This window comes from Lagopus leucura, unplaced genomic scaffold (assembly GCF_019238085.1).
Source record: "Lagopus leucura isolate 7727_CA_CO unplaced genomic scaffold, USGS_WTPT01 Super-Scaffold_1, whole genome shotgun sequence".
In the NCBI taxonomy this organism is placed as follows: domain Eukaryota; kingdom Metazoa; phylum Chordata; class Aves; order Galliformes; family Phasianidae; genus Lagopus; species Lagopus leucura.
In genome coordinates this window covers 9,049,280-9,074,480 of record NW_024962250.1, presented here as the reverse complement: position 1 = coordinate 9,074,480, position 25,201 = coordinate 9,049,280, and the positions used below count along the sequence as shown (strand labels likewise).

Sequence of the window (25,201 nt, the reverse complement as noted above, 5' to 3'; positions counted from 1 at the left end):
GCACATTAGACATGACCTTCCTGCTAGTGCATACAGCACTGTAATATGCATCTTTGCTTGGTGAACTTGTTTAACTGATGGTAGTTTCCAGTCGTGAATGAGTCATTAGCAGTGGGAAAATCCACTTTTTTGGTTCCGTTAAACTTTCTTATTTTTCTGAGGAAAAGCATACAGCAACTGCCATTACTGAAGAGTCACCTTGGAAGCAACATTCACTTGGTCGTTATGCTTGGAATTCTTTCATTTCCTGTATACTTGTTGGAGTTGCTGTTCATACAACTGTTCATTATTTATTGGCTATTGCTAAGACTTTCAATGCTAGACTATTAATGAAATAACTTCAGTTGATATTCTGATATGCTTATTTGAGTATTCTCCTTTCTCCTTCTATGAAGAAGAGGCAATCCTCTGCACTTATGTCGGGAGCGTTACCGGAAGCTGCATCTGCTATGGCAGCAACACTGCATCATAGAGGAGATTGCCAGGAGTCAAGAAACCAATCAGATCATCTTTGGGTTCAATTGGCAACTGCTCTGAGTCTCTTTATTTTAGTGAAATCTTTTACATTTGGCAGTGCTTTGGAAACAGAAAGGGGAGTGGCAGTAAATGCTCTAAAGTGGGTTCTGTAGTTCAGATGCAATTGATGGATTCTCTAGGTTGGATGTAGTGCTGATACATTGAAACAGAATTTCATGTCAATTGTCTTGCTTTGTTTTATTTCTCAAAAGGAAAACTACCTTGTATAATTGTTACTGAACATTCAGATCCAGAAATATTTCCACTTTTTTTTTTTTTTTTTTTAAAGTTGCTATCGTCTCACATGTTTGACGAGGACAGCTTTCCAAATCCTGTGCTTCAGGGCACATATATTTGTCTCTTCCTTGCCTTGAGAGTATACTTAACTGGTGTTGCTGAGTAAAAAATAACTTTATTTTCTTTCTTTTCCCAGGTTTAGTGTGACTTTTAAATATGTTAAGATCTGTGGGTTGGTAGTAGTACCAAGCCTGTAGTAATCTGTAGTAACAGGAACAGCAAACATTAAGTTGTATGAAAAAAGCCTGCATTCTGCTATATCCTGGAATTTAATGAAGAGTTTTTATCAATAAACTCTTTAAAGGAGAAATATGCATAGAAAGTGGAATTACCATCTTGTTTGTTCCATTAAAAGAATAGTCTGTGCTTTTCGCACTGCCAGAACCGCACTTTATCTAATGAATTTGTCCTCTATTAATGCTGTATATCCTGAGAGGTCTAGGGCTGCAGCATTTGGTTAGGTTTTGGTTAGTTTTACTTCTTTCAGTTTTTTACATGAATTTTTTCTTGAAAGCCAAACAGGAAAATAACTGCTGTAGTGTATCTCTGCAAGTTACATAGGAGCCTGAGACTTCAATAAAGTAGACTACCTTCAACGCTGTCACTGGACTGAAATCAAGGCCCTAAATCAGTCAGCCTTGGAATTAGAAATAAATTTATTTGCCTGTGTTTGGGAAACTTTCCACTCTTCATCCTCTGTCACAATTGTTTGGAGCCCTGCCTGCATAAATAAAAACGTGTTTTGGGGGTCACATTCAGTACTAGGAGCAGAAAAGTGAAAGAAGATAAGTATGTCTCTTTGCCCTTAAGTAGTTAATGACACATTGTGATTGAGCTCTCTCTTAATGCTGTAGGATTGTGCTTCAGTTCTAAATGTCTTTTGTTTTCTGAATTACAGCTGTAACATACATGAGAGAATTAGTTATGTAATGGGTAAAAATGCTTTCCAAGGAAATCACATTGGCGTCAAAGCTGGAAGTATTCAGTATTCTTAATTTCTCCTCCCTTTGCTATTTGGATTTTTTTAATGTCATTTTAATAAGGCTCACAAGGGGAAGTTTTCAAAATAATATCTGAGAATTTGTTTTTCTGTTGTTTCCTTTGTTTAATTTTTTTACTGACAGATAGATTCTCAGATAATGATTTAGATATAATTAGAGCTGTTCTCCTAGTTTCTTAAAGCTTTTAGAGTACATGAGTACGCTGAACAGCGCCATAATTCATCTACAAATGGAGTACAGGTAGACTTGAATATTATGATTTGCAATTCTTTTTTTTCTCTTCAAGAACTTTTGCAGTAATCCTTCCCTGGTGATATAAACAGCTGACTTTGGAGTGTTTTCTGGGCCTTTTTTTCTTGCAGTTATGACTATTGTCCTTATCTTGATTCTTGCAGATTTTAAACCTGAATATACAACACTTCAAAGACAAGCATAATTCTATTAGTCTTATCTAAAATGTATTTGAAATATGTAAAGAATTTAGAAGAGGAGTTGTGATGAGAGCTTGCAATCGCTGAAGTTATCTAAGGACATTAAAACACTTTTTACCAAGAAAAACGTGAGTTCAGACTAGGAAATTGTGGCTTATTGATACCAAAACTATATTCTTCTTTTTTTTTTTTTTTTTTTTTTCCTCAGAGTTCTAGCTTTTCATTTATCAGAAACTTTCAGTAACCTTGCACTTCAGTAATAAATTCTGTTATCGACGGTGAGGTGAAATCAGCGTTATGTTCTCTGTCTGAACTGTAATATATTTGTAAAGATGGCAGCTGGTTTGAACAGGTGAGCTCTTGTTTGAAGCTCTAGGAATACGTGTGTAGTTGGAAAAATGAGAGAGAAAAAAAAGGGGCAAAGTTGTGTCTCCACGTATGTTTGCACATACTCATTAGCAAATGGGCTCCCATATCATTCACTGACTGGTGTGGTCATCTTTCATTTCGTAAATTACTATGCAGATTTGTTCACTGTGAGTATGATCTGTATTTAGTGATCACAAGATGCTTATGCCACCAATTTTCATTCCATCCAGGCTGACAGAAGAAATTTGATAATGCACATATTGGTTTCTTTAATTGCAAAAATGTAAATTTGAAACTTGTATAATGTTCTTGTGCTTTTGAAATAAAATATCTTGTATATGTATATTTAAAAAAAGAAATAAAGTAACTTCTCATAGATAATTCCACTTTTATTTGGAGGCACTTTCACACTTCCGATTTTTGCAAGAGTGTTACAGAAGGTCTGCAAGTATGGAAAAATGGAAGAATTATTAAACAGTGGTAAACTGTGATCCACATCATCATTGTACCAGTGAGTACTGGTGGCAGTTTTTCTTATTTAAATAAATATTCCACTTGAAACTTATGCTAATATTTCAAAGATGCAGGCTCCTGCAGTGTTTATCTCAATTTTTAAAAGAAGTCGTAAGCATATAAGGTAATACTTAAAGGTCTCTAACTGATTGATTGGTACAATGTAGAAAATAATATGGAGAATGATTATGGCCGTGATATGTTTTCTTGAAAGATGAAAATTGTTTCATTTCTGTGGCACAATCTTGTATTTTTTTTATCTATGTTTTGCAGATGGAGGCTGAATTTATTTGCTGATACAGAAAACAAATGAAAAACAAATACTGACTTCTGTACAAGTCTCTAAAATCCAATTAGTCCTAGCTCCATTTCTGGAAGCTTATGTTGTGTGGTTGAATGTGTAGATTAAAGAGGAGCTGTTCAAAAAATTGTGCCTGAGAGAGAGACCTGAAATTATATGTATTGCTTCTTGCAGTGATGATTAAGGTGTGAGACCAGGTATTAAGTTAAACATGAAATACTGAAAGTTGAGCCTGAGCTTCTTTTTGTATTGCTTGTTTATGAGGTCACTGTCAAGAAACAGGACTGTAGTTTAAGCAATTTAATTATAGGCTGTCACAATTAAGAATCAGACTGACCTAGGAAATTTCTAGGCTTCATGCTTGAAGGAGTGGGCCCGCACACCATGTGAAGCAGGGACTGGCACTTGGGTTTGGCCATTTTAAGCTCTTCATTTATCTCTGGGGAACTGTGGCAGGGATTTTTCTGCAAACCGCAGAATGTCTCCTCACAGTACCTGGACTGTAATACTAGCTTTAGGTAAAGGTAGTTAAGTGCAGTCTAGGACTTGGAGAGAGGCCATTCCGATGCACCTTCAAGTTTCTGCTTGAAGGTTTTGCAAAACGTAACCGTGGCAGCTTGAGAAATAATCTACCTAAGATGGTAAAAATGCTTCAGGTTTCTTTTGTCTGCTTTTTTATTCTATGAATTATGCTGTAATTAAAAATGGCAAAACCGATGTGTTTTAGGATTGTGATACTGAAAAATGATCTAAGAATATTTATTTTCCCAGTTCAGACATGCACAGAATTGAGCAATTTGGTTTTCTCAGGTGGATAATGCACAACAGTATGACTTCAGGCAGCCCCCTCTGTTACACGCCTTGGCATAAAGCAGCAGACTGGAGCAGGAGCATCCACTTATGTGATACAGTCCTCGTAAGAGCCACCTAGGTGATGTGGGCTTTCATACCTTTTTGATTTTTCTAAACTGTGGAGTAAGAGTATCATGTGTGGAGACTAAACTGTTACCATGGTGGGAAACTGATAAAATGTGTTCCAAATGATTTGTCAGGTTTCAATGTTATTTGTTGTATTGGAGAGAACTGTATGATCACACACCAGTTAAACCAGTTTGGGGAGGTTTCCAGCTTCTAAGGGAGAACAAATGTGATGCTTAATATGCGGTATTCATATATGATTCATTATGTTCTTCCTTATGATCAGTGTACAGCAATAGAGTGCTTTAAAGGAAGAGCATCATAACTGCAGTTCCTGCAGGAGCCATCGCAGTGCCTTCAGCAGGAACCGAACATTAAAATGTTCCAGTTTTATGAAGAGCTCCATAAAAAGATTTTGTAGTCTTATATAGAGATAAATTCCTTGCTCTGGAAGTTGCTGGAGTTTCTTACACAAATGTATTGTTATTAATTCTGACAGGATTAGGCATTAATAACAAATAGGATAAGAAGTGTCCCACAAATCGTATTTATTTCTGTATCTGAGCAGATGCTACGGATTATAGGCTTGGCTTGCTAATGCCATCTTTGTCTTTATATGTTACAGAGAATTAAAGAAAGTCTGCACTGTTACCTGAGGGTTTTTTTTTTTTATACAGTGGCAGTAATTAATTTAGTTAATTACACAAGTTAATTTCACAAGTTTTCACACAGCTGTTTCTGCAACTTTTCAGCAGTTGACTGAAAGAAAGATTGACAAACCAAATATTACTTTCTTATGGTAAAAATGTGTCCTCTTCACGTGAAAATAATCTGTGTGAACTATAGGAAAAGTGTAGCCGGCTATTGATACCACTGCTCTTCGTGCTGATGTGGCACAGCACTACGTACTGCTTTAGCTTTGTGTCATTTTACAGAGGCACTCGGTCTGGGTGGTCGTTTCAGCTCGCTCTTCTGCTGAACCTATTTTTTTTAGAGCAAGTTCAGGACCAACAGGGACCTCTGCTAGAGAACTGGACAAAGCTGTTGTAATTCAGTAAGCTAAATAAATGGTCAGGAGAGATTGTATGTGGCACGTGATGCCAGGTTTCATCTGCTTCTGAAGTTAAATGTGTTTTGCCATCAGGAAATTTTTTGTATAATACTGAGCAAAAATCCCCTTTAAAAATAGGAGTTTGTGCTCTTATTCCATGTCTTACAACCATTTTCATCAAGCTGAACCATTCCTTGCTTTTGTTTTTAAAGTATTTTATTTTTTAAATTATTTCTATCAAGTTCTCTTGATTCATTTTTCCTAACGAAGCCAAAGTTCTGTTTGTCACTCTGTTTTTCTTCCCTAATTGTGATCATTTAATTAAGCAACCTAGAACTGTTTTTTCCAAATATAGATGGATTACAATTTTACTGGAAAAATGACTGTTTATTTACTGAAGCATGTGATGCTCTGCATGCTGGTCTGAAAAAAAAATACAGGTAAAAATTGCATTTTTATCATATTATGTTGAAAAGTGTTTAATTTGCAGCATATGACTGCCTTTCTCCTTAATATGTTAAAATGTCAATTTTCAATGTTCATTCTTTTTCAGTATTATATCATCTAATCTTAATGCTTCTGGTAGGCTCAGGAAACTGTTGTGCTGAGTGTTCTGCAAACGAGCTGCTTCCTTTGGGATTGTTTTTCCCAGGTTCACTGAAGTTTGTTTTGTCTCATAGTCTAAAAGGTGGGTGTACTTTTCTTAGTTCAGTGAGACATAAAAGCTGGGCGTTTTTCAGTCCAGTAATAAAGCTCTATGGAATTTTGTCATTACCACACGGAAAGATAGAAAAGAAAGGGAGTCGGGATTGTGCCCAAGGGCATTAGGTAGAATTAGAAACAGCATAACAGCTGTAGTACAGAAATGATATTTTTGGCTCTCAGAAATGTTTGAAGGAATGACGCATCGGTTTTTGCCTTGATATTTTTGTGGATGGCTTTGTGAAAATGTTACCCAAATGCTCAGACTTTCAAAAAAGCAAGCAATGACAGGAAGTCTTAGGAAAAAGACAGAAAGCCAGTTTAATTCATAACATCCTCGGTGTTACCTTGTTTTTCATTTGAAAATCATGAATAGTGAGGAGTTACAAAAACTGCCAAAGAAGAGCAATAATTTCCATAGGCAGAAAGATTAAATAGCAGCTTCTTCAACTTGGGAAGGTTGGACAGAGATTTTTTAACAGAGGACAGTAAAATCAGGGACAGCATGAAGAGAATAAATAAGGGATGACTATCAGCTGCATCCTACAGCAAAGATTAAGGGATATGCATTGAGGTTAGGGAGTCAAAAAGCAAAGCACTTTTTCAAGAAATGCAGAGCTGAGTTGTGAGAAATCAAAATCTGTGTTTTGGATATGAAAACCATGAATGGGTTAAAAAAAAAAAACAAAAAACACTATACAAATTCATAGAAAAAAAAATCCATGGAGAGTTATTAAAACATTTGTTTCATATACAATCATACCAAGTTAACAATATGCCGTTTCCTGGAAGTTAGGAAGCTTTGTCAGGAAAAAAGTATTTCCTAGTGGTCCTGCTTCTTGTGTGCTTCTTGTAAACCTCAGCTACGGTTACTGCTACAGACAGACCTGTAGTATAGACCTCTCTATTTTTATTTTTAACATACTTAAGTGATGCAACTGCATTTGCAATTACAATCATGCATATAGCTTGCTTGACTTACAATATAGATTATTCCATCACACAAAGTATAATTCTTGCTTACTGTAGTGTCATAGAAAACAACGTTGGACAGGTAAAGTAGTTTTTACTCTTAATTTTGTACAATTTGAAGAGCAGAATAGTTCTGCTTTGAATATCATACCAATGGGATTATTCCTTTTTGTTGATTATATACAAAGAGTGCACAAACTGACCAAAGTTATATTCAAATAGTGTGTTATTCACAAGATATCAAGTAATATATTTTGTTTTTTTTATCCTCTGTTCTGTATCTATATGTTTTACTACTTAAATCCGTATTATTACTGATGAATTAAGCATAGGCATCCTGTTACTGCAAGTACAGAAAGGCTTTTGTGCTGTACGTTGACATACAAACTTCATAAGCACTGTACTAGGAATGTGATGGGAGAGATGACAATCTATCTTGGTCTTTGTTGGTTGCAAATGATCTCTTGTTTTCCAGCCTGTGGATCTGTATAGCTACTCCTGAAATTATGAGCATTTTTAACATCTGGGGCCATCAATATTTGTTTTATGGGAAGTATTTGCTTATTTTTACTCTTGTGCTAGCACGTGCTACTTGGAGTTTTAATATCCTGTATGAGCTATCAATTAGTGGTTTTGAGCAGAGAACTCCTTTTAATAGTGCTCTAACTTTCAGGCCAGCTGGCTTTCTCTAAGTTTGTCTTCAGATTGTTAAAAAACAAAACAAGTCACATACACTAGACAAACCAACTTTTGTTGCCTTTAACTTGATTTCAATTTTACTTAGCTAATAAGTTATTTTGGAGGAGTGATAATATACTTCAATTTGGCTTAAAATTTACCTGTTGTAACTTAGACTTTAGTGCAATCTTCATTTCTGTGTTTGTGATCATTCTTTCTTTTAATAACCTTTTTATCCAGAGAAGTTATTTCTGTTGAAATTTCTCTGCAGCTGGGATTTCTGAAGATGTGACAGTAATCACAAACTAGACCAATCCTCTCTAGAGCATACTGATCCAAGCTGTTAGCCCTGTTATGTATAATCATTATTCTGATCTATTCAGACCAGGACAGGAATGTGTAAGCAGGGGAGACAAAGAGGGAAAAATTCAAAAGACTGTTTTGTACACATACAAAAACCAAGAATTTCATTAGAATTGGTAAAGAAAATACATCCTGCCAAAGAAGCATCAACATCCTGTTGCTGTAACCAGTCTATTTTTTGTTCAGTTATCATACTGCTTTTTTTCCCATTAGTGAAAGTCCAGTGTCTAAGATTGTAGTATGTCAAAACTGCACTTGAGCCATCATTTTGCTGAAGACTTGTCTAGCTGGCTGCAGGGATAGATTTTGCTGTAACATTGCTTTTGTCACAGTTTGTGTTTTGAACATTAATGTTGGGGTCATTCATGCCTGAGACAGTGGAGATCTGGTTGGCTTTGCCAAGGTTCTTGATAATATTGATGTTGTGTTTGGCAGTTTCCATAAAGCTGTTTTCTAGTAACCAACCATCCGATTCACCCTGCAGATCTCCTCGCAGCAGAGTGTTCTTCATTGCTGTTTGTAGGTACCGAACACCAATAAGTACAGAGAGCTGTAAGGAAAGGTTAGTGCTTAAACAGAGCTTAAGTTACAGTCTGGATCCTACCACTAAGCTTTTGAACTTGATTATGTACAGACCTAATTCTCAGTAAAATAAATAGCTTTTTTTCCCAGTTATGTATCTAAACAATCAATTAATTACATGTTTTTGAATAAAAAAAATACCAAGGAGAAACTTTTTTGCTGTTTTTTCTCCCACTCTTCAGATAGCATTCCCACTTAATGTGATTAGAGCACAGATACCTGGAATTACCTGGGAATGTTGTAGCCTCAGACTGTGGCTAATCAGTGCAAAATAGATGATCAATTAATGGGGACATCAGTGGCTGGATGAAAAATCCTAGTCTGTTAATCTTTGTGGAAGTCTTTCCTCACTGACATTCATTAAATTGGTGTTTCATCAAAGGTGTTTCGTTCGTTAAGTAGGCAATATGCATCCTACATGCTAGTGCACTGAAAATGAGGAAGGATGGTCTACAGAGGCTCAAGTGTGAGTTTAGGTATAAAACACAGTTTTCATTGGTCTCGTTGGCATCAGGATCAGTGTGCCTAGCTTGTTTGTCACACTGAAGTGAGCAACTTTTCCATGAGTTGCCAAAGGTCTGCTGTTTCTGCCATCACCACCCAATCTAGCACTGTCTGAGGACTGTTACATTGAATTATTTTAATAGTGTTCATATTTATGCGATAGAGTAATAATCAGAAAAATCTACTATTAAAGAGTGAAGAAGCCCATGCCATTGTGATCCTTGGCGTGGAGATGACAACTTTCTTTACAGGCACTAATAGAAAGACTGCATTTTTGCAAATGTATATACTTGCCACTGAAGTGCTTATTTTGACTGCATAATAAGTAGTCTAGTCTATACCTAAAATGTATTCCATGTTTATGTGGTAAAGCTATGCTATCTATAAGGGAATTTTTGAGCTATTATATTTATGCTCAATTTTGGCTGTGGAAGGCATTCATACATTCAGCATAAGTCTGTCTCACATTTTTAATACTCTTTCTTAAGAAAAATCGCCTTTTAACAGTCTCGTGCCTTCCACCTATTAATTGTGTTAGTGCATGTGTTATCCTGCATGCTGCCCTGTAAATGTTCTAGGAAAGTGAATATGCCATAATCTGTTGAAAAAGCTCTAAATATCCAGAATTATGTGCATCACTTCTAGTAGTTCTCATCTTCAATGAGATTTGCTTCTCTACTGGATGCTTTGTGCAAACTGTGCGTTAGAGGAAAGTCCTGCAGCATTGCTGAAGTCCTTATGGACTTGTTTTAGATGTTGAGGTGCTTCTTACACTCCTCGTATGTTACAGCATATTTATTCCCCATCCTGGAGAGCAGGAAATCCCTGATATACCAAACACAGAGCATTTTCATGAGGCTTACCTCAAACAACCAGATAAGCAATGCCGCAATACCAATAGATCTCATTATAGCTGTGTAGTAGTCCAGCAAGGCCTCTCTGCACCCCTTCATCCAGATATTGAGCTCCTCTGTCAGGAAATCATAATTGTAGTGGGCACTGTTGTTTGTCAGCTGGTACTGGATGCAGGGCCGTGGGGAACTTGGATTGCAGCAGCTGAAGGGTACTCCATCCACTAAGAACTTCCCATCAACATTACTCTTGAAACGGCTGCAAAAGGACAGAAAGTTTGCATTACAACTGTGGTATCTGCAGCAGGATGCATCCGTAGTTTCCCACTGAGGAGCAAGTTAGGCATAATGACTCTTCTTTTTAACATCTAGCTCTTCACTTTGTGGCCAACTTGCTCCAAGTAACAGAAGCAGGGAAACTAATGTGAAAGAACACAATCAACTGAAAATAGAATTAAGTGTACAAACAGTGTAAGTGATATAGGCAAAATGATGTAGAAAAATGAGGGGAGCCACAGAGGTACAGAAAAGAGGGCCAAAATGTGGGGAAAAAGAAACTGTACAGAAAATGAAGAGGAAGACGGGTTGGTTGTGAAATGGGGGCTTTTACCTGAACAAGTCTAATGCTGTATGTTTCAGTCATGTAAACTAAAACAATAGGACAGCATCTGAAATGGTTGAAATACAATCACTTAAGCTAGCTCTTAAGCTTCACTTCTGATCTGAAGCTTTTTTTTTTTTTTTTTTTTTTTTTCCTCTTTTCCTGCCATGTATGTGAGAAGGTGATAGACTTCTTTCTGCTGTAAATGGTAACAGTTCCAGAGTTTGGTTGTGTTCCCCTTGCCATTGTATTTCCTTGTAACAAACTGAAGGAAGTTGTATCTGGATATTGCTGGAAGGGGAGAGCTCAGTAACAAAAACTGAGAAAGTAAGATGTTAACTACTGTTGTATTTCAAAATTGTAATGAAACTATGAAGCAAAAGTTGCTTATGAGACTATAAAAAGATTATTTTTGCCTAACCAAAGCAATGATAGGATTGTAGTGCTGTGAACTGCTTCATCCTTGTACTGCTCCCATAGATGGACTCTGTTTTTTGTGATGTTGTGGCATTGGTAATGAAGTGATGGAGGGAAGAGAAGAGGATTACGAAGGAAGGTGAAAAGTTCAGTTCCGTAGAGATTCTTATTAAGTCAAGTATGTCAGTTCTCAACTGCTTTGCCTCTTAATCTACCAAGTACTAACTGTCATAGCACTACAAGATAAAACAAAGAAGTCTGATTCCTTCTCCGCCCTCTCTAAACATTACAAGCTGGACTTTGGTCCTAGTGATTTCTTACCAAATGTTTCCCTACAAGGTTGTGAAAATCATAGTATGATTTGCCTATACTTTGAGTATTGGTACCAACTTTGATTCTAGCGATTGAGATGAGATTATCTAGTTTATATGCAGTAGAAGTTCTGTTCTGTATTTATCTTCTTCATGTATTGTCTTCTTTCTACATGGGGATAAGAAAAATTAACTGTATTTCCAGAATGTTGGCAGAGCACAGGTGACTTTGTAGATGAAAACTGAGTTCAGTTGGACAAAACATTACTCTTAGTACGTGGCTCACAGAAATAAAAAGTAATGTTTTACCTATATCCATACAATAGGGTACTACTGTAAGTTCCTGCAGACTATATTTGTTGTCTTATGACTTTTCAGAGTAGAACAAGGATTTAAAACACCTTGAGTTAGTTTGCTTTGTGTCACTATTGCTCTCTAACATCTTCCTTTAGAACATCTGTTCTAAAGCTTGTTATTTCCTTAGCCAACTGCCTAATGCATGCTGATGTCCTTGTTTCACAGGTCCTGTCCTTTGGTATCTTTGCATCTCTGTTTATATGCTTTGCTGTAGGGCCATCTTCAAGTTACAAGTTCTGTTAAAAGAAGATCACTGGCCTTCTTTCATCTGGCTTTGTTCCCTCTTTTTCAACAAAGCAGAGTATTCCTTAAATGCCATTTAAACTTTTGTATTTATTTTTCCTAAGAATATATAGCTACCTGGCTCTCATCAGTGAAGACTTTTTCAGCTTTTGAAGATATATATTGGATTATCTGCTACTTTTTTTTCTTGTATTTTTGACTGCTACCTTCTAAAATACTGTTGTCTATGGAAATTATCACTCCTTGTTTTGAGAATATCACTTCACAATTCTGTGAGGCACCAACATAAGAACAAATATCAAGGGTTTTTCTACTTTTTTACTGCAAGGTACACGGTGTTGACATGTGAACATGTAAATCTGAACCTGAATTCTAGTCTGGTATGTGAAGGGAAATGTGAAGGGAAAATTTTTCGATGTTTAGGATTGAATGCATGATGTATTGGTAGGAAAATCTTTTTTTTCTTTTAACAACTCTTTATGACTGAAATCTTTAGGTAGATAATTTGCTACATTAAAAAAGGAAAGCGTATCGTTGCATTGCTTAGTATCCTTAAAAAGTTATCAAAAGATGACTTTTCATTATGTATGTGTTTAACATATTTAAGGAGTAACGTTGTCAGTCTACAGTTTGGTGATACTTGGCTCTGTGAAGTGTATGCTAGAAACTCAGAGTGATTAAGTATAAGCAGAAAGATCTTTTTGGCCTGATCACTTCCGTATTTGTGTTTTTAGGAGAAACAAGTAGTTTTGAGTCTTACTGCTATTATTTACTAGGAATTTACATTGAAGTACCAGAGTGTTTGTAAATATGCATATGATTACATTATATATTGAGGTAGACTTGTTAGCAATTATTCAGATGGATCTTTGAGAGAAACCTAGCCACAAGTTGTCATGTAAGGAGGGAATACTGCTTAGCATTTTGGGCAGAAAAGAAATCAGTCTTACTGTGTTCTCTTTAATGTCAATATGTCTCGATCTTTTGACACTACTGTTCCTGATCAATTCTAGTCCTTCTTGAAGGATTTTTTTTCCCTAGATTTTTCCATTAGAACTAGTAAATACTTACTCCATAACTTCCTTAGAAGCCATGTTCAGGTAACGAGCAGATACCCACTGAACTTCAAACCAGTCTCTAAAGCCATTGTTTCCACAGCACTGGAATCCAATTTGTAACATATCCACTGTTTTTTTTAAGAAACATCTTCCAGGTATGTCTGTGTCCTTATAGAACTTAATAGCATCCCTCAGTCCCAGATAGAGAGATTCTTCCAGCTCATTCCTCATGGTATAGCACATGAGTGCACCCAACAGGATGCAGAAAGTAAAACAGAAGGTACATATGATGTATGGGAACATAATTAGCTTCCATCGGGAGAACTTGTTGGCATCTGAGCAGTCGTAGCAGATTTTGCCCCCCAAAAAGTTGATGACACATGCTATGACTCCTACAGAGATCAGCATGTTGGGAACAGAGTTGATGTCCCCTTTTGCCATCACTTCGTTGCGCTTCTTGATCTCTATTTTCAGAAAGAGGCCAAGACTGAAGAGAATGATCCCACTCACTACAGAAACCCAGTTGAGGATCCATAGGATCTGAGCCAGTTTGTCCCTCTTAGTTTTGGTGAATTTTACTTTGAGGACAGCCATAGTCAGTCAGATCAGCATTAGGAAAAGAAGCGTAGGTCACGGAAAGCCCATAAGCTGCTTAGAAGCATGTATCCAAGGCATGCAGTAGAAATCTGAAGAAGAGAGAGAGAGATTAATGTCTGTTTGACTGGCTATTTATAAAGCCTACCAAGATTTTCCTGTACTGCCTCACGCACCTGAGACTTGCCAAGGGAGTGCCCCAGGTCTTGCTTAAGTTTCATACAATGCCTCTTACGAAATTAGACTAGATCAACTAAAAACAAGTGACCATTAGACACAACGAATGGTGGATTTCTATGCATTTTCATCTCGAGAGCAGTCTTCTGTGTGGATTTTCTGAAGTGAGCTGATCTGCTCACTGATTTTTCCCTTCAGAAGCCTAATGATGCTTTCTTGTTCTACACATTCCTGTCATTTTCTTGATTCTGGGAAATTATAATTCTTAGATTACTGTGTCATGGCCGTATGTAGGTTTAAAAGCTGGATAAGCAGGCAGATAAATATAGTGTAACCATATAAGCCTTTTTCCATGAAGAATTATTTTCGGGAAAAGAATTGCTGCGGAAGTCTCTTAATGGCTGCACTTTCTGCAGCAGCCTTGACTTCACAGTCCATTGGAATCATTTCCATTCTCTTGTGTAAACATTCCAGAGTCCAGGGTTGCCAAAAGGAGTTTATTATCTTGTTTTTGATGCACCTGTATTATGTCCTGGTAAGTAAGAAAGGTACTGTCCTTTCCTAACTTGCCCAGATAATCCATAGTCACATTTTTCTCTCAAAACACACAGTGATGGGCATAAGATAAGTTCAATTTCTCACAACCACCCATACGCACCTAGTTTCAAATTTAATATTTTCACACCTAAAGAATGGCTTCTGAGTTTCAAGATCTGTCATCTTTTCCCCAGCAACTAGCCAATCTAAGGAACTATCTTTTCCATCACATTTTGCCTTGCTTCTCTGTATCGTTATGGTTTCTATAAGACTACTACTGACTTCTTTGTACCTCTGCAGTTACATCACATTCACAGGCAGGAAGCAGTCCAAGACACAAACCTGCTAGAGCTGGAGACAGTATGTTTTCAGTGTACGTGATGTGAATGCAGAACTATGCTGCAGTACCTCAGGATTAAATGGTGATCTCTTGCTGTCCTTTATAGCTTCTGATGCTTTGTGATTGCCTTTCCTTAACACGTGAAGAACTCCTTTCCTGCTCACAAAACCTGCTCTCAGCATGGTTATGTTCTAATTCAGTAATTTTCATTAGTGATTTTATATTATACAAATATATATTTACATGATTCTATGTCACCCTTGTGGATTCTGCTACTATAAACATTTATAAACATTTATAAATGCATTTATAAACAGTAAAACATAATCCTATAATTTGAGGAAAGAAGGAATTGTAAGCAGCTTTATTCATGCATATTTGCTTTTAAGCTTACTACTTATGTTAAAACAGCATGAAAACCACCTGCAGACAAACGTTCCAGAAGTAGGGGCTATACACTGCCCATCAAAGGGTCCACAGCTGCAATGAAGCTTAATATTAGGCAAGCAGACTGCTGCAGAGTGCAGTTAAAAGAGGCAATGATACCATGGTGATTTCATGTGTGTGTTGGAATGAATCAATTCTGTTTGTACAGGTTCTTCCTTTCGTATTAGGATGTGATTTGAATATTAAAACATTTGAATGGCTATGATATCTAAATTATTCATGTTGCATTTATTTTTGCTGTGTATAGAGAGAAAATTGATTTCCTTTAAAACTGTTCACCTCTGTGTATCTCTTGCACAATATGCAGAATACTGTGCAAATGGAAATGAAGCCAGTAAGGAAAAATACTGAAGAGGTTTAGGCTATTGTCGCTTCTTGGTTTTAAAAACAGGTGCCTTGTTTAATGATTAAGGCTGATTATCAATTATTGTTGAGTATTTATTCTGGTAATATTGTTATCATTATTTTGCTTATCATGGTGAAATACTTTTTTTTTTATAAAGATCTCTGTACAAAGAAGTCTGGAGAATATTCATACAGTAACAGTACCTTTTTCACACTACTCTCCCATGAAATACTTGAAATATACATGAAATACATGAATATACATGAATATACATGAAATACAGCCCTCTTTCAAAAGGATCATACTTTGCTGGAACAGGATTAAGCCACCATAGCAATTCAGCTGACAGCCTGTCTGCTAAGCCTGCAGACAGTAGCCTTAACTGCTTCACCAGTTAAGCAGTTCATGACTTAAACTGAAATAGCTGTAAATGGCTGCTGCAAATAGTCTTTGCTTTGAATACTCAAGTCTCTGAGCATGCAGTAGAGGGAATCTGTTGTTATGAAATTGCTGATACAGGCTTCACATTCTGCACCTGGGGTTTGTGAATACATCGCTCTTCATTTCTGTGAAATGTATCTATTTGCAAAATGCTTCTAAATTGTTAGACAAGCATTCAGTTAGCAGTGTCACACCAAAAGGTAGTGACTTGGTGAAGATCTTTTGCTTTAACATTTGAACAAAGTTTGTAAGTTACTGTTTTCACTTAATCTGCTGTTTTTTATTTTGGAGGATGTAAATTTTAGGCTTCCTATTATAGTATTTTAGCCGTAAAGAAATCTGAAGCTGACTTTCATAAAGAGACACAGTCAGTCTTGTGTAGTTATTGTCCTACAGCTCCCTCCCCGTCCTCAGATGACTAAAGCTAAAAACCTGGAACTTCCATGTGCAAAAACAAGTAATTCTGTGCCTTCAATAAGTTCTCAAATGCTATTTCAAGCTTTCTTGATGAAATTTTAATTACAAGACCAGAATGTATAGAGTATTCACATTCATTTAATAGAGGTACTTGCACCATAGTTCTTCAGCAGTAGAAAATTTGCCTAACACAAGCTATTTCACATAAGCCATACCACAAGAGGGAAACAGAGGTAGGTGCAGTGCAGTGACCGTTTATTGTCTGACCCTGGCTGTCACTGGTAGAGCTGGAATTGCAAAGTATCTTCAGCACTGTGCTTCTCATACAATGAGTGCCTTGAGTCTGGGACAGAGGAACAACTTACCTCATTTATTCCTGACAAATTAGTCTTTGGCAACACCAGGTTTAGAAGTGTACCCAGCTTCTGTTTGTTTTTTTAGCACCAATATTTACTGCATTTATTTCAGGTAATATGAAGACTCTCTTCCCTTTATAACAAATTCTTTAAATATACCATAATGTTTTTATATCCCTGACTATTCAGTGAAGTGTTGGATATATTTATTCAGCACTGCCACATATTAGTTGTTTTGTGTGCTGCAAAGAAACGTTTTTCCAGGTGGAAGAACAGAAGCACAATTTTAAACTAGAAGTGTCACTGTCTTATTCTGCAATGCATATATACTCTTCTCCAAATTTTATCTGTGAGACTACTGCAAAGTCACGTGTGCTCCTAGCAGATCAGAGGAATTAACCTGCCTAAGTTTTTGGAAGCACACCTCAGTATTTCATATGAGCCACTCCAGAATTATAGTGTGTACATACATTTTTTCCCACCTTGCAGTGGGGAAGAAGGCTGGACTTTATTCTGTAAAGGGAGGAACATTTCTTTCAACAGAACACCAATAAATGTGGAGATCTTTCCCACATCACCAATCCTATTCTTGAGCTTTTCTTGTCTAAATTTGAACTAAATTTGAACTTCAGCACAATGTAGCTGTTTACTTTCCAGGTGCCACTTACCTGTTCCTTTGATTTCAAACATACAACAACACACATTGCAGCTTTTTATTTGCTCATAAAATGTACTTATTTGATGTAGTTTATGACAAAATAGCAAGCTAAATTTTTAGAGACAATTTACGTCTTATCTCACTGATTTTGCTAAAATGGCCCTTTTAGCTAGGCACAGATTTAATATTAACTTATTGCAAAAGAAACAACTAACCTGCTTCACAGGACTGGGTGAGGTCACAAAACTGGCACCTTGCTGAGTTCATGGGAGAAAATATCTGGATCTGGCATCCTGAGGAAGGGCAAAGTACTGATTTCCTGATGTCTGTGTAGTTCTGTCTTTATGCTGACACACCAATGGAGATGGTGAAAGACTTCAACTCTCTTGCCCGTGCTAATCTCCCTTGCATCTCTAATCGTATTTCAAGGTTCTTATGCCACTGGGTTCAATCCTGCAAAACAGGCCGATTAACTGAGTGTGAACTGAGACCTCAGTGACCAGTTGAGTTTATGATAATGTTTTTTTTATTCCTCACGAGTTTGGGCTAGTAAGAAGCAGAGATTTCATCACTATTTGTTAATGTCTTCATAACAACAACAAATAACAAATTATCAATAAATATGAGTCTGGGAGAGAGAATAATGAAACTGTGGTTCTGTGAAAGAGCAAATTAAGATTTAATTATGATTAATTAAATTTTAAAGCATTAAGGCATTAATTATGATAGAACTTATCCATGATTCTGTATGTTGTTGCTTTGTATGGAACTGGTCACCTCTCACTGTGTATTGGCTGACTGTGAGATAAATTCAAGTAACCAGAGACAATTAGTTCATTGTATATGACTCACAGTAGATTCTGGCTTTGGAAACTTTACAGATTCAAGAGCAGTCCAACAGAAACCTCTCTCCTAGATTCTTAGAAGCTTTAGCCAAGCCAGAAGCAAATGCATATTATCCTCCTCTGTCATTTCTGAGCTCTGCTCAGAGCTGTCAATCTGCTGGCTGAGTTGAACTGGCTGCAGAAGCAGCAGCAAGCTGAGTTTGCAGTGCTTGATCATGATAGTGGTGATAGTGGATGAGTCACTAAGAAAGCCCTGTTTTGTTCTATAGGGTTTATAATACCTTTAGCACAATGGTTCAGGGAGCACAAGCGACTGCAAGGGCTGTGCACCACAGACTGTCATGAATATGGATAGCCTCAGAAGCATTAACTGTCTTCTCCCAGCTGATGATAAGCAATACAATGTGATTGTAATGTGAATGTAAGTATCCTTGGAAAAAGCATGGGAATTCTGGGAATATACCTTGCTTATGCTGTAGGGTTTTTCTAAGGGTAAACATCCCTTTGCATGCATGAATATTGTGCTTATTATCAGGGAAAAGTGGAAGATGAGTTATCAGTGCAGCTCGGTTCTTCAAAGTCTTGAGTAAAGCAGAGATTACTGTACCTAAGCACACTGCTATAAGAAAAAAACTTTTAGCTTACTTGCTAGAAGTCATAATCTTATATGTGACACTGTTGAAGAGAAAGGCTCATCACTGCCAGTATCACTGTGCCTCCATGAGGTGAAAAAACCAAGGACATGTCTCAGTAGGATAAAGACATACAGTGAGACGGTCTTTTTGATTTCTTTTTCTGATACGATCAAACTCATAACTAATGCTTATGCTGAAAGCTCCATCCATCAAAGCAATATCTAGAACCGCATAGCAGATTCAAACCGCAGCGTCCTTAAGTGTATGGGAGTGCGTGGAGTCGTACTCCATGTGCATTTTGCTGGCATCTTCCTTTCACAAACAAACAGTTTTCCATAGCCTTACGTTTTTAAGGAGAATATCTGAAGAAGGGCTTCTAGTTCTGTCTTGCCTATGTGCTAATGTACTGCATACTCAGGAAACTTCAGATTTGGAGTATCTGTGCTACGTGTGGGACCCTTACTGCATGTGAATCAGGCTAATGCTTGCAGGTGATCAAATACACCTAGCCAAACTAAGTTTATCCTATGCACGTGGATTGTTTATGCTTTAGGTTTTCTATACTTTTGCAGACTGCAAGGAATACATCACATCTGTTCAGTTGTGTACATATGTGGATCGTATTCAGCATATATTCCCTGTGGAATGTGCAACTGTATATGTGTACAAAATGTACAAGCTTACTTGGGATTTTTGAGCTACTGCTCTGACTGGGATGTGGTGTATTAGCAATCCTGGATCAATTTTTTTTTCTGCCCAGATAATGCTTTTAAAAAAGCATTTTAAAAACACTATTTTTAAAAAAGACCTGTGTTATCCCTGAGTATCAGAAATAGCATTATTGCCCGAGACACCTACTAGAAGAAAAACGAATCTGACCTGTTGCTTTGCAATATGAGCCCAGTTCTCACATGCATGAAAAAAAGCAAGCAGAAGGTGGCAGTGCTGCTGTATGTAGGTTTTTTTTCCTACAGTGCAAAGCAAGTAACTTAATTTCAGCTAGAGAGATAAGATTAAAGGTCACTCAGTCAGTAATGGAAGCTCAGGAATGCATCATTTTAAAAAATAACTTAAATCTTCATGGAATTAGAATCAGTGCTACTTGTGCTTTTTGTTCTGTATCACTGGAAAATTGTTTCAGCTGCCAAGTTAATATTCAGAATTGAATTATTCACACATCAGTTGTCTTATACTCATCTATGACTAGTCACGATGGGCTGCTTTATTACAGACCTTCTGGAAAACCTGAACACCAAGACCATAATGATTGAGCAGCATTTTCTAACCCAGCAGGAGCAGTTGTAGCTGTGGGTCTGTCAACTGTCAGCCAGTGATGCAGAAAGAAAACATGCATCCTACTAACAGTGAAGATTTCTGTCCTGCAGCTTCAGATCTGAAAGAGGTATAAATGGATTAAGTGTTTGTCCAATCTGTTTACTACTATTCGTATGTAAGTCTGTAAGGGCAGCTATGTTATGAGTTAGACCAATTAAATACCTACTAGTGGTGTTGCATGCTGCAGAACTATATTTTGTATCTTGGTTTCAAAAATTAATGTTTCTATTTTGTATTTAGGTGCCTTTCAGTTTTTTCTTCTGTTTAATGCAAATGGTATTTCATGAGAAAGAGACTGTGGAATAATGGACTAAAACTAAGTTTGACACAAGTATCACACAACTTTTCCTCAGTATGTCAGCACTTCAGAGGGAGAATTCATATACAGGAAGAGATTCTCACCAACCTGTATAAACGTGGAGGGGGCTTGAAAAAAGAAATTTAGACCATGTGCTTTTTTTTTTTTTTTTTTTTTGACCTGGTAGATGCTGACAGGTGTAAGTTATTGGGCAAATAAAAGCAACTGGGTCAGAATATTAATCTCTCAGTTACATTTCTGAACTTTTAGGAATATAGTGGTATTTAGATGTGCCTATGATTCTTGCAGTTAGACAAAGGGATCTAAATTATATAACAACAGTTGAAAATCTTATGGAATTGCAGGGATGGCTGAGATAATGTCAAAACTCATGGCAAGAGGTAATGAGGATAGATGGCAGTTTGAAATAACCCACTTTGTACACTAGAATGCCACAGAGCTTACTGAGAACATAGTCAAATTTATCATATTTTTAACCTATTTCATTGCCTGAAAAGCTCTTCACAGATGAAATGAATCAGGAAAGAAATACTATAATTTTAACTTTAAGATGTTTAAAGTTCACAGCTATGTGGACGCAGAACCCAACTTCAGGCAAATGGGAAATTATAGCAGTCTTGCATGAACTGCATTGCTCTTTAACTGGTAGTCCTTGGGGCCCCTGCACGTTCCAGGAAATGCCAAATAGGTATCAACGAAGCTGGCTCTGATTTCAGTCCATTTGTAGCCGCGCTGTCCATAAGCTCTGAGTCATCCACTTCAGACTCACAGTGAGTCATTATAAATGGAAAACTAAGGTACAGAAGTGGTGTATTCACCTTAGAAACAGGCTGGCAGTCTACGGTAAAGCCAGAAAGTGAATCTGTATTTTAGGTTGGTTACCTAAAACTCCTTCCGTCTTGGCTATAACTATTTTTTGAAGACCAGAATTTTTACAGCTTTATTCATAATGAGACCATATAGCAATTTTTGTTTTTCATCTTCACTCCCTAGATACTGCAGCAAGCCAGCCCTCAGGAAGCTTTCTGCAAAATGGAATTATACGTGTATTATGAGGGCTTAAAACAAAATTCCCTTTACATAATGAGGTAAAATTTCCTTTTTCAATTCCGTAACTCATAGCGTCAATACTTTTGGTGCACTACAGTGCCAATAAACCTCTTGTTTCCTAGCAAAATATTCAGACATACAATTTTACGTTTCTCTTCTAAAATACAGGGCCTCCTATACTAACCATGAATCCTCCCTGTTCTTGCTTTATAAAACTGATGCTGATGTCATTTCTCACTCTCTAGATAATACTGGAATTAAACAACGTTACTCAGGACATCTTGTTGGATAGTTGGTATTCTTTTAAAAAGATTCAGTGAAGAGATGTTTGTAAAAAAGAGAATAATGATTCTGAAGCTGTTGAGTAGGAAAAAAACAGGAACTGGACACTGCTCTTCTGTGTTCTTCTGAAAAAGATCCAAGATCCCTCTGTCCCTTTAGTGGTGACATAATGTTTTACTGACAGTTTGTGTCTAGAAATCACACTCTATGGAAAAAAAAAAACCAAAAAACAACCCATACAGTAGGAGCTCAGTTTTCCTACCAGCACAACAAAAATGCTAAATTTGTTTGCTTTACATAGTGACTAATCAGTTACAATAAAGTTTTGTGAGGTGTGCCTTTGGAATTGGGAATAATTTGACAGTAATCCTCTTACTTTCTAGCTTTGGAGTTCTGGTCTGCAGCAAGATTGCAAAGAGACAGAAAGATATTTTGGATTGATCTGTGACAAAACACAGTGTGTTTTACTGACTGACTTTGCCCTTCTGACCACCTGAGACATTTAAAAATCTTCAAAACAAATGCAGTGGTGTCCATTCACAGTGTTTTACAACAATTAAATAAGAAAAAATTCCTCAGTAATTTTTCCCTGTTTTGTAATCAACAGATTGTCTGCTGATATAACTGTCTGGACATCTAAACCAGCAGACAGTTCTTTCTAGAAGTTGTTCTTCTCCAACCCAAAATGAAATTCTCTCAAAAGTATCTGAAACTCAAGAGTTTCAGAAACTTTGCAAATCGTGAGCTGCCCCTTCTTCTGTTTTTGACCATTTATCTATAAAAGTGATATTTTTAGCATGATTTATGATACAAACATTAACTTAATTTCAGTTTGTTTCTTGGAAATAATGGAAGTGATATAATAGTTCTAAAGATAAATATGTAGGTATGCTCTTTACAGGCACAGACAAAGATAAAATGTACATATGAAAATTTATTCATAGTAGAAATAGACTCCAAGATCTATAACAGCTTGAAGCCTTTCTTATTTCCTCTTTTCCTTCTATGTAAGTACCAGTATACAAAACATGACTAGATGAATTCACAGCTACATCAGAGCTAAACTTTTCTGTCTGTTAAGCTACTGCACTTGAGTATGTTTTTAAGAGCTTTCTTTTATGTGAGGGTCTGGGACATGCATTATTATTCTGTGCAGGTGCAGAGGTGGCTCTCTGCTCATATATATTGATTCAAAGACTGCACGACAAACTCCCTTACAAAAGTACAGTTACATCAGAACATATGAGGTACCCTGTGGGGTCAGACTGGTTATGCACATACCTCATCCTCTAGTCTGTCTCTCAGAGGAGCAATAACAGATCCTATTTAGATACACTCCTTACTGTCAATTCCTCTTTTAGTCCCCCAGCTTCCAAAATTATTGTGAAAGGGATGTTGCAGAATATCAGATAGTTACCATTCAAAGATAGTTACCAAGATAACACAAGGGTGGGTTGGAAAGAACAAGGTTGGAGTTAAACTGCAAAAAGTTGCACACCTTTACACTGAAATAGCCAATTAGAACTGGCAATGTAATAGTAGAATTTCAAGAACCTCTTTGGTACATTCATGGAGCAGTAAATTCAAGATTGTGTTCTTTTTGTAAAGGCCTCCTGCACTTAAGTGGAAATAGATTTTCCTGTTGAGAAGATTCAGTTTTAGTTCATTTTTCCCTGCTTGACTTTTATTTGAACCGTGCAGGTTTTGTCTACTTAAGAAGATTCCACAGGAAATGGAAAACAGGTGACACAACACATTGCTAGAACTTGAAAGCTAACTGACAAAGGAAAAAGAAGAGTTTGGCCTTCTACAGCTTGCAGTGCACATGCTGACTAATGGTACGTGGAAGACGTGTGCTGATGGTGGGATATTTGTGATATTGTGCATGCCAATGTGGTTATATTGGAACCTGTGAATTAACTTGTGAAGTTACAAACTGATGAGGAAAACTGTGCCCCTTGGATTAACAGTGATAAATAGGTAAACAGACAAACCAGATAGACAAGTTTGTTAAGGCCTTTCCCTTCTGTATAACTGAATTTAAAAAGTTTTCCTGAAGAACTGTACAACTTAGGCACCTGAGTTAATTAGGGAACAGTAAGGCGTGGGGAATGAGCTCCCTGTGTGATGATGTTTAACTGCTGAGCAACGGATAAGAACATTGGTACCTTCTAATGTTACTATTTCAACAGTAAAAAGAGAGAATGTACACACTGAACATGAACTCAGTATCCAGAAACCCTAGAAACTTTTTTCATTGAAAATTTAGACCCAGAACGTTGTACGCAAAGAGCTGGGGCCTAGCCAAAGGATTAGGTCTATTAAGTATTCAAGAACTGTAGCTCAAAACCAGCATGAGCTGCAGCTGTGATCTCAAGTGCCAGTAACATTTGCAAGGACACATTATGTGCATGTATACATATATATACATAAAAATAAATCCTCATCACCTCTATCCATGTGGCTACTGCTGCTGTACTGCTGCTCAAGCTGGTTCTCTCTGAATGAAGACACACCTGCCTGAAGCTGACTCTTAGAAATGCTAAGGGCAGTTAGGCTTTGCTGTTAGGTTGGGGTCACAGCCCTCCGGCTAGGGGCTCACTGGTGTGCAGTGGGAGCACGCAGATCCTGCTTACTCATAAAGCAGCAGTAGGAGACGCTGCTTTCTAACCCTACTCCCTGACTAAGCTCTCCTTGCAGTGACTGAAGAGAGCCTCAATTATGCGCACTGTCATCATCTTCACGGCCTGGCACAAGGGAAATTTAAATCCTTTTTTTCCTCCCTTCAAAGAAAACTTCACGTGAACGTAAGACTGCAGTGTGTTACCCACTTCACGCAGGCTGCTGGGTTCAGGCCAGGTCTGTCCTTCCCACGGGACGGGTCTTTGGCTGCCGGGCTGCCGCTGCGGCCTACGGACCCGTCCTGCCAGCCGTTACGTGGTGCCCGCACGTACCGACGGCGTTCAGAGGGCTGGAGCTTCTTGCCTCTAAGGAGGAGTCACGCTCTGGAGCCGAACCGTTCACCGAGCGTGCCGGCCGGTGGCCAAGCTGCACCAGTGCCTTTCCGCTGCCTCAGCGCGTAGCCCGGGGTGCCAGCCCGGCTGCTCGAGGTGGGCGGCTCCTGCTTTTGGCGGGGACGGGTCCCCTCCCGCCTAAGCCTCGGGCACCCCCGGCGACACCGGGGTCCGGCTGGCCCCGCGCTGCCGCGAGGCGAAGCTCGACACTGCAGCGGGGGAATGCGGCTCCCGCACGCTGCGGCGCGGAGCCGCCCGGCTCTCCGTCGCTCCCTCAGAACGGCCGCGAATAACGGCGGCGGTGGCCCCGCCCGGGGACTGCATTGCCCAGAGGGCCCTGCGGCCCCGAGGCTGCGCGGGGGCGGATAGCGG

General features: G+C 37.9%; 2 protein-coding genes and 1 long non-coding RNA gene across 7 annotated transcripts in view; 2 read left to right on the top strand and 1 right to left on the bottom strand.

The window, feature by feature from the left end:
• The window catches only part of UBR1 (ubiquitin protein ligase E3 component n-recognin 1), a 61,079-nt gene extending 57,524 nt beyond the window's left edge, over positions 1-3,555 (top strand). The window contains 1 exon segment of the mRNA XM_042863136.1: positions 396-3,555. Within this exon segment, the coding sequence (XP_042719070.1) occupies positions 396-537 (142 nt within the window). The 3' untranslated portion in view covers positions 538-3,555.
• A 1,220-nt stretch (positions 3,556-4,775) lies between these two features.
• Positions 4,776-24,971, bottom strand: LOC122175466 (photoreceptor outer segment membrane glycoprotein 2). 4 transcript variants are annotated; one of them, XM_042863165.1, is made up of 5 exons: positions 24,643-24,971; positions 17,565-17,802; positions 13,050-13,722; positions 10,062-10,308; positions 4,776-8,662 (listed from the first exon to the last, which is right to left on the bottom strand). In XM_042863165.1, the coding sequence occupies exons 3-5, from the start codon at positions 13,628-13,630 to the stop codon at positions 8,396-8,398; spliced, it is 1,095 nt and encodes a 364-aa protein (XP_042719099.1). In that variant the 5' UTR covers positions 13,631-13,722; positions 17,565-17,802; positions 24,643-24,971; the 3' UTR covers positions 4,776-8,395. The 4 variants fall into 4 exon arrangements, with proteins under 4 accessions (XP_042719099.1, XP_042719093.1, XP_042719108.1 ...); XM_042863159.1 differs by having other exon boundaries at positions 24,647-24,971; XM_042863174.1 differs by lacking the exon at positions 17,565-17,802 and having other exon boundaries at positions 24,647-24,971.
• On the top strand, positions 5,867-24,270 carry LOC122175489. 2 transcript variants are annotated; one of them, XR_006177419.1, is made up of 5 exons: positions 5,867-6,085; positions 18,464-18,615; positions 20,120-20,231; positions 21,477-21,571; positions 23,517-24,270. It is a non-coding gene; the product is annotated as an uncharacterized LOC122175489 (long non-coding RNA). The 2 variants fall into 2 exon arrangements; XR_006177418.1 differs by having other exon boundaries at positions 20,061-20,231.
• Positions 24,972-25,201: the final 230 nt, after the last annotated feature.

Excerpts from the sequence above, each read along its gene's own strand:
- LOC122175466 (XM_042863165.1), bottom strand. The coding sequence starts at position 13,630 with ATGGCTGTCCTCAAAGTAAAATTCACCAAAACTAAGAGGGACAAACTG. Across the intron at positions 10,309-13,049 it reads GCTTCTAAGGAAGTTATGGA|CCGTTTCAAGAGTAATGTTG; the intron begins GTAAGTATTTAC and ends GTCCTTTTGCAG. Across the intron at positions 8,663-10,061 it reads TGCTTATCTGGTTGTTTGAG|CTCTCTGTACTTATTGGTGT; the intron begins GTAAGCCTCATG and ends CTTTCCTTACAG.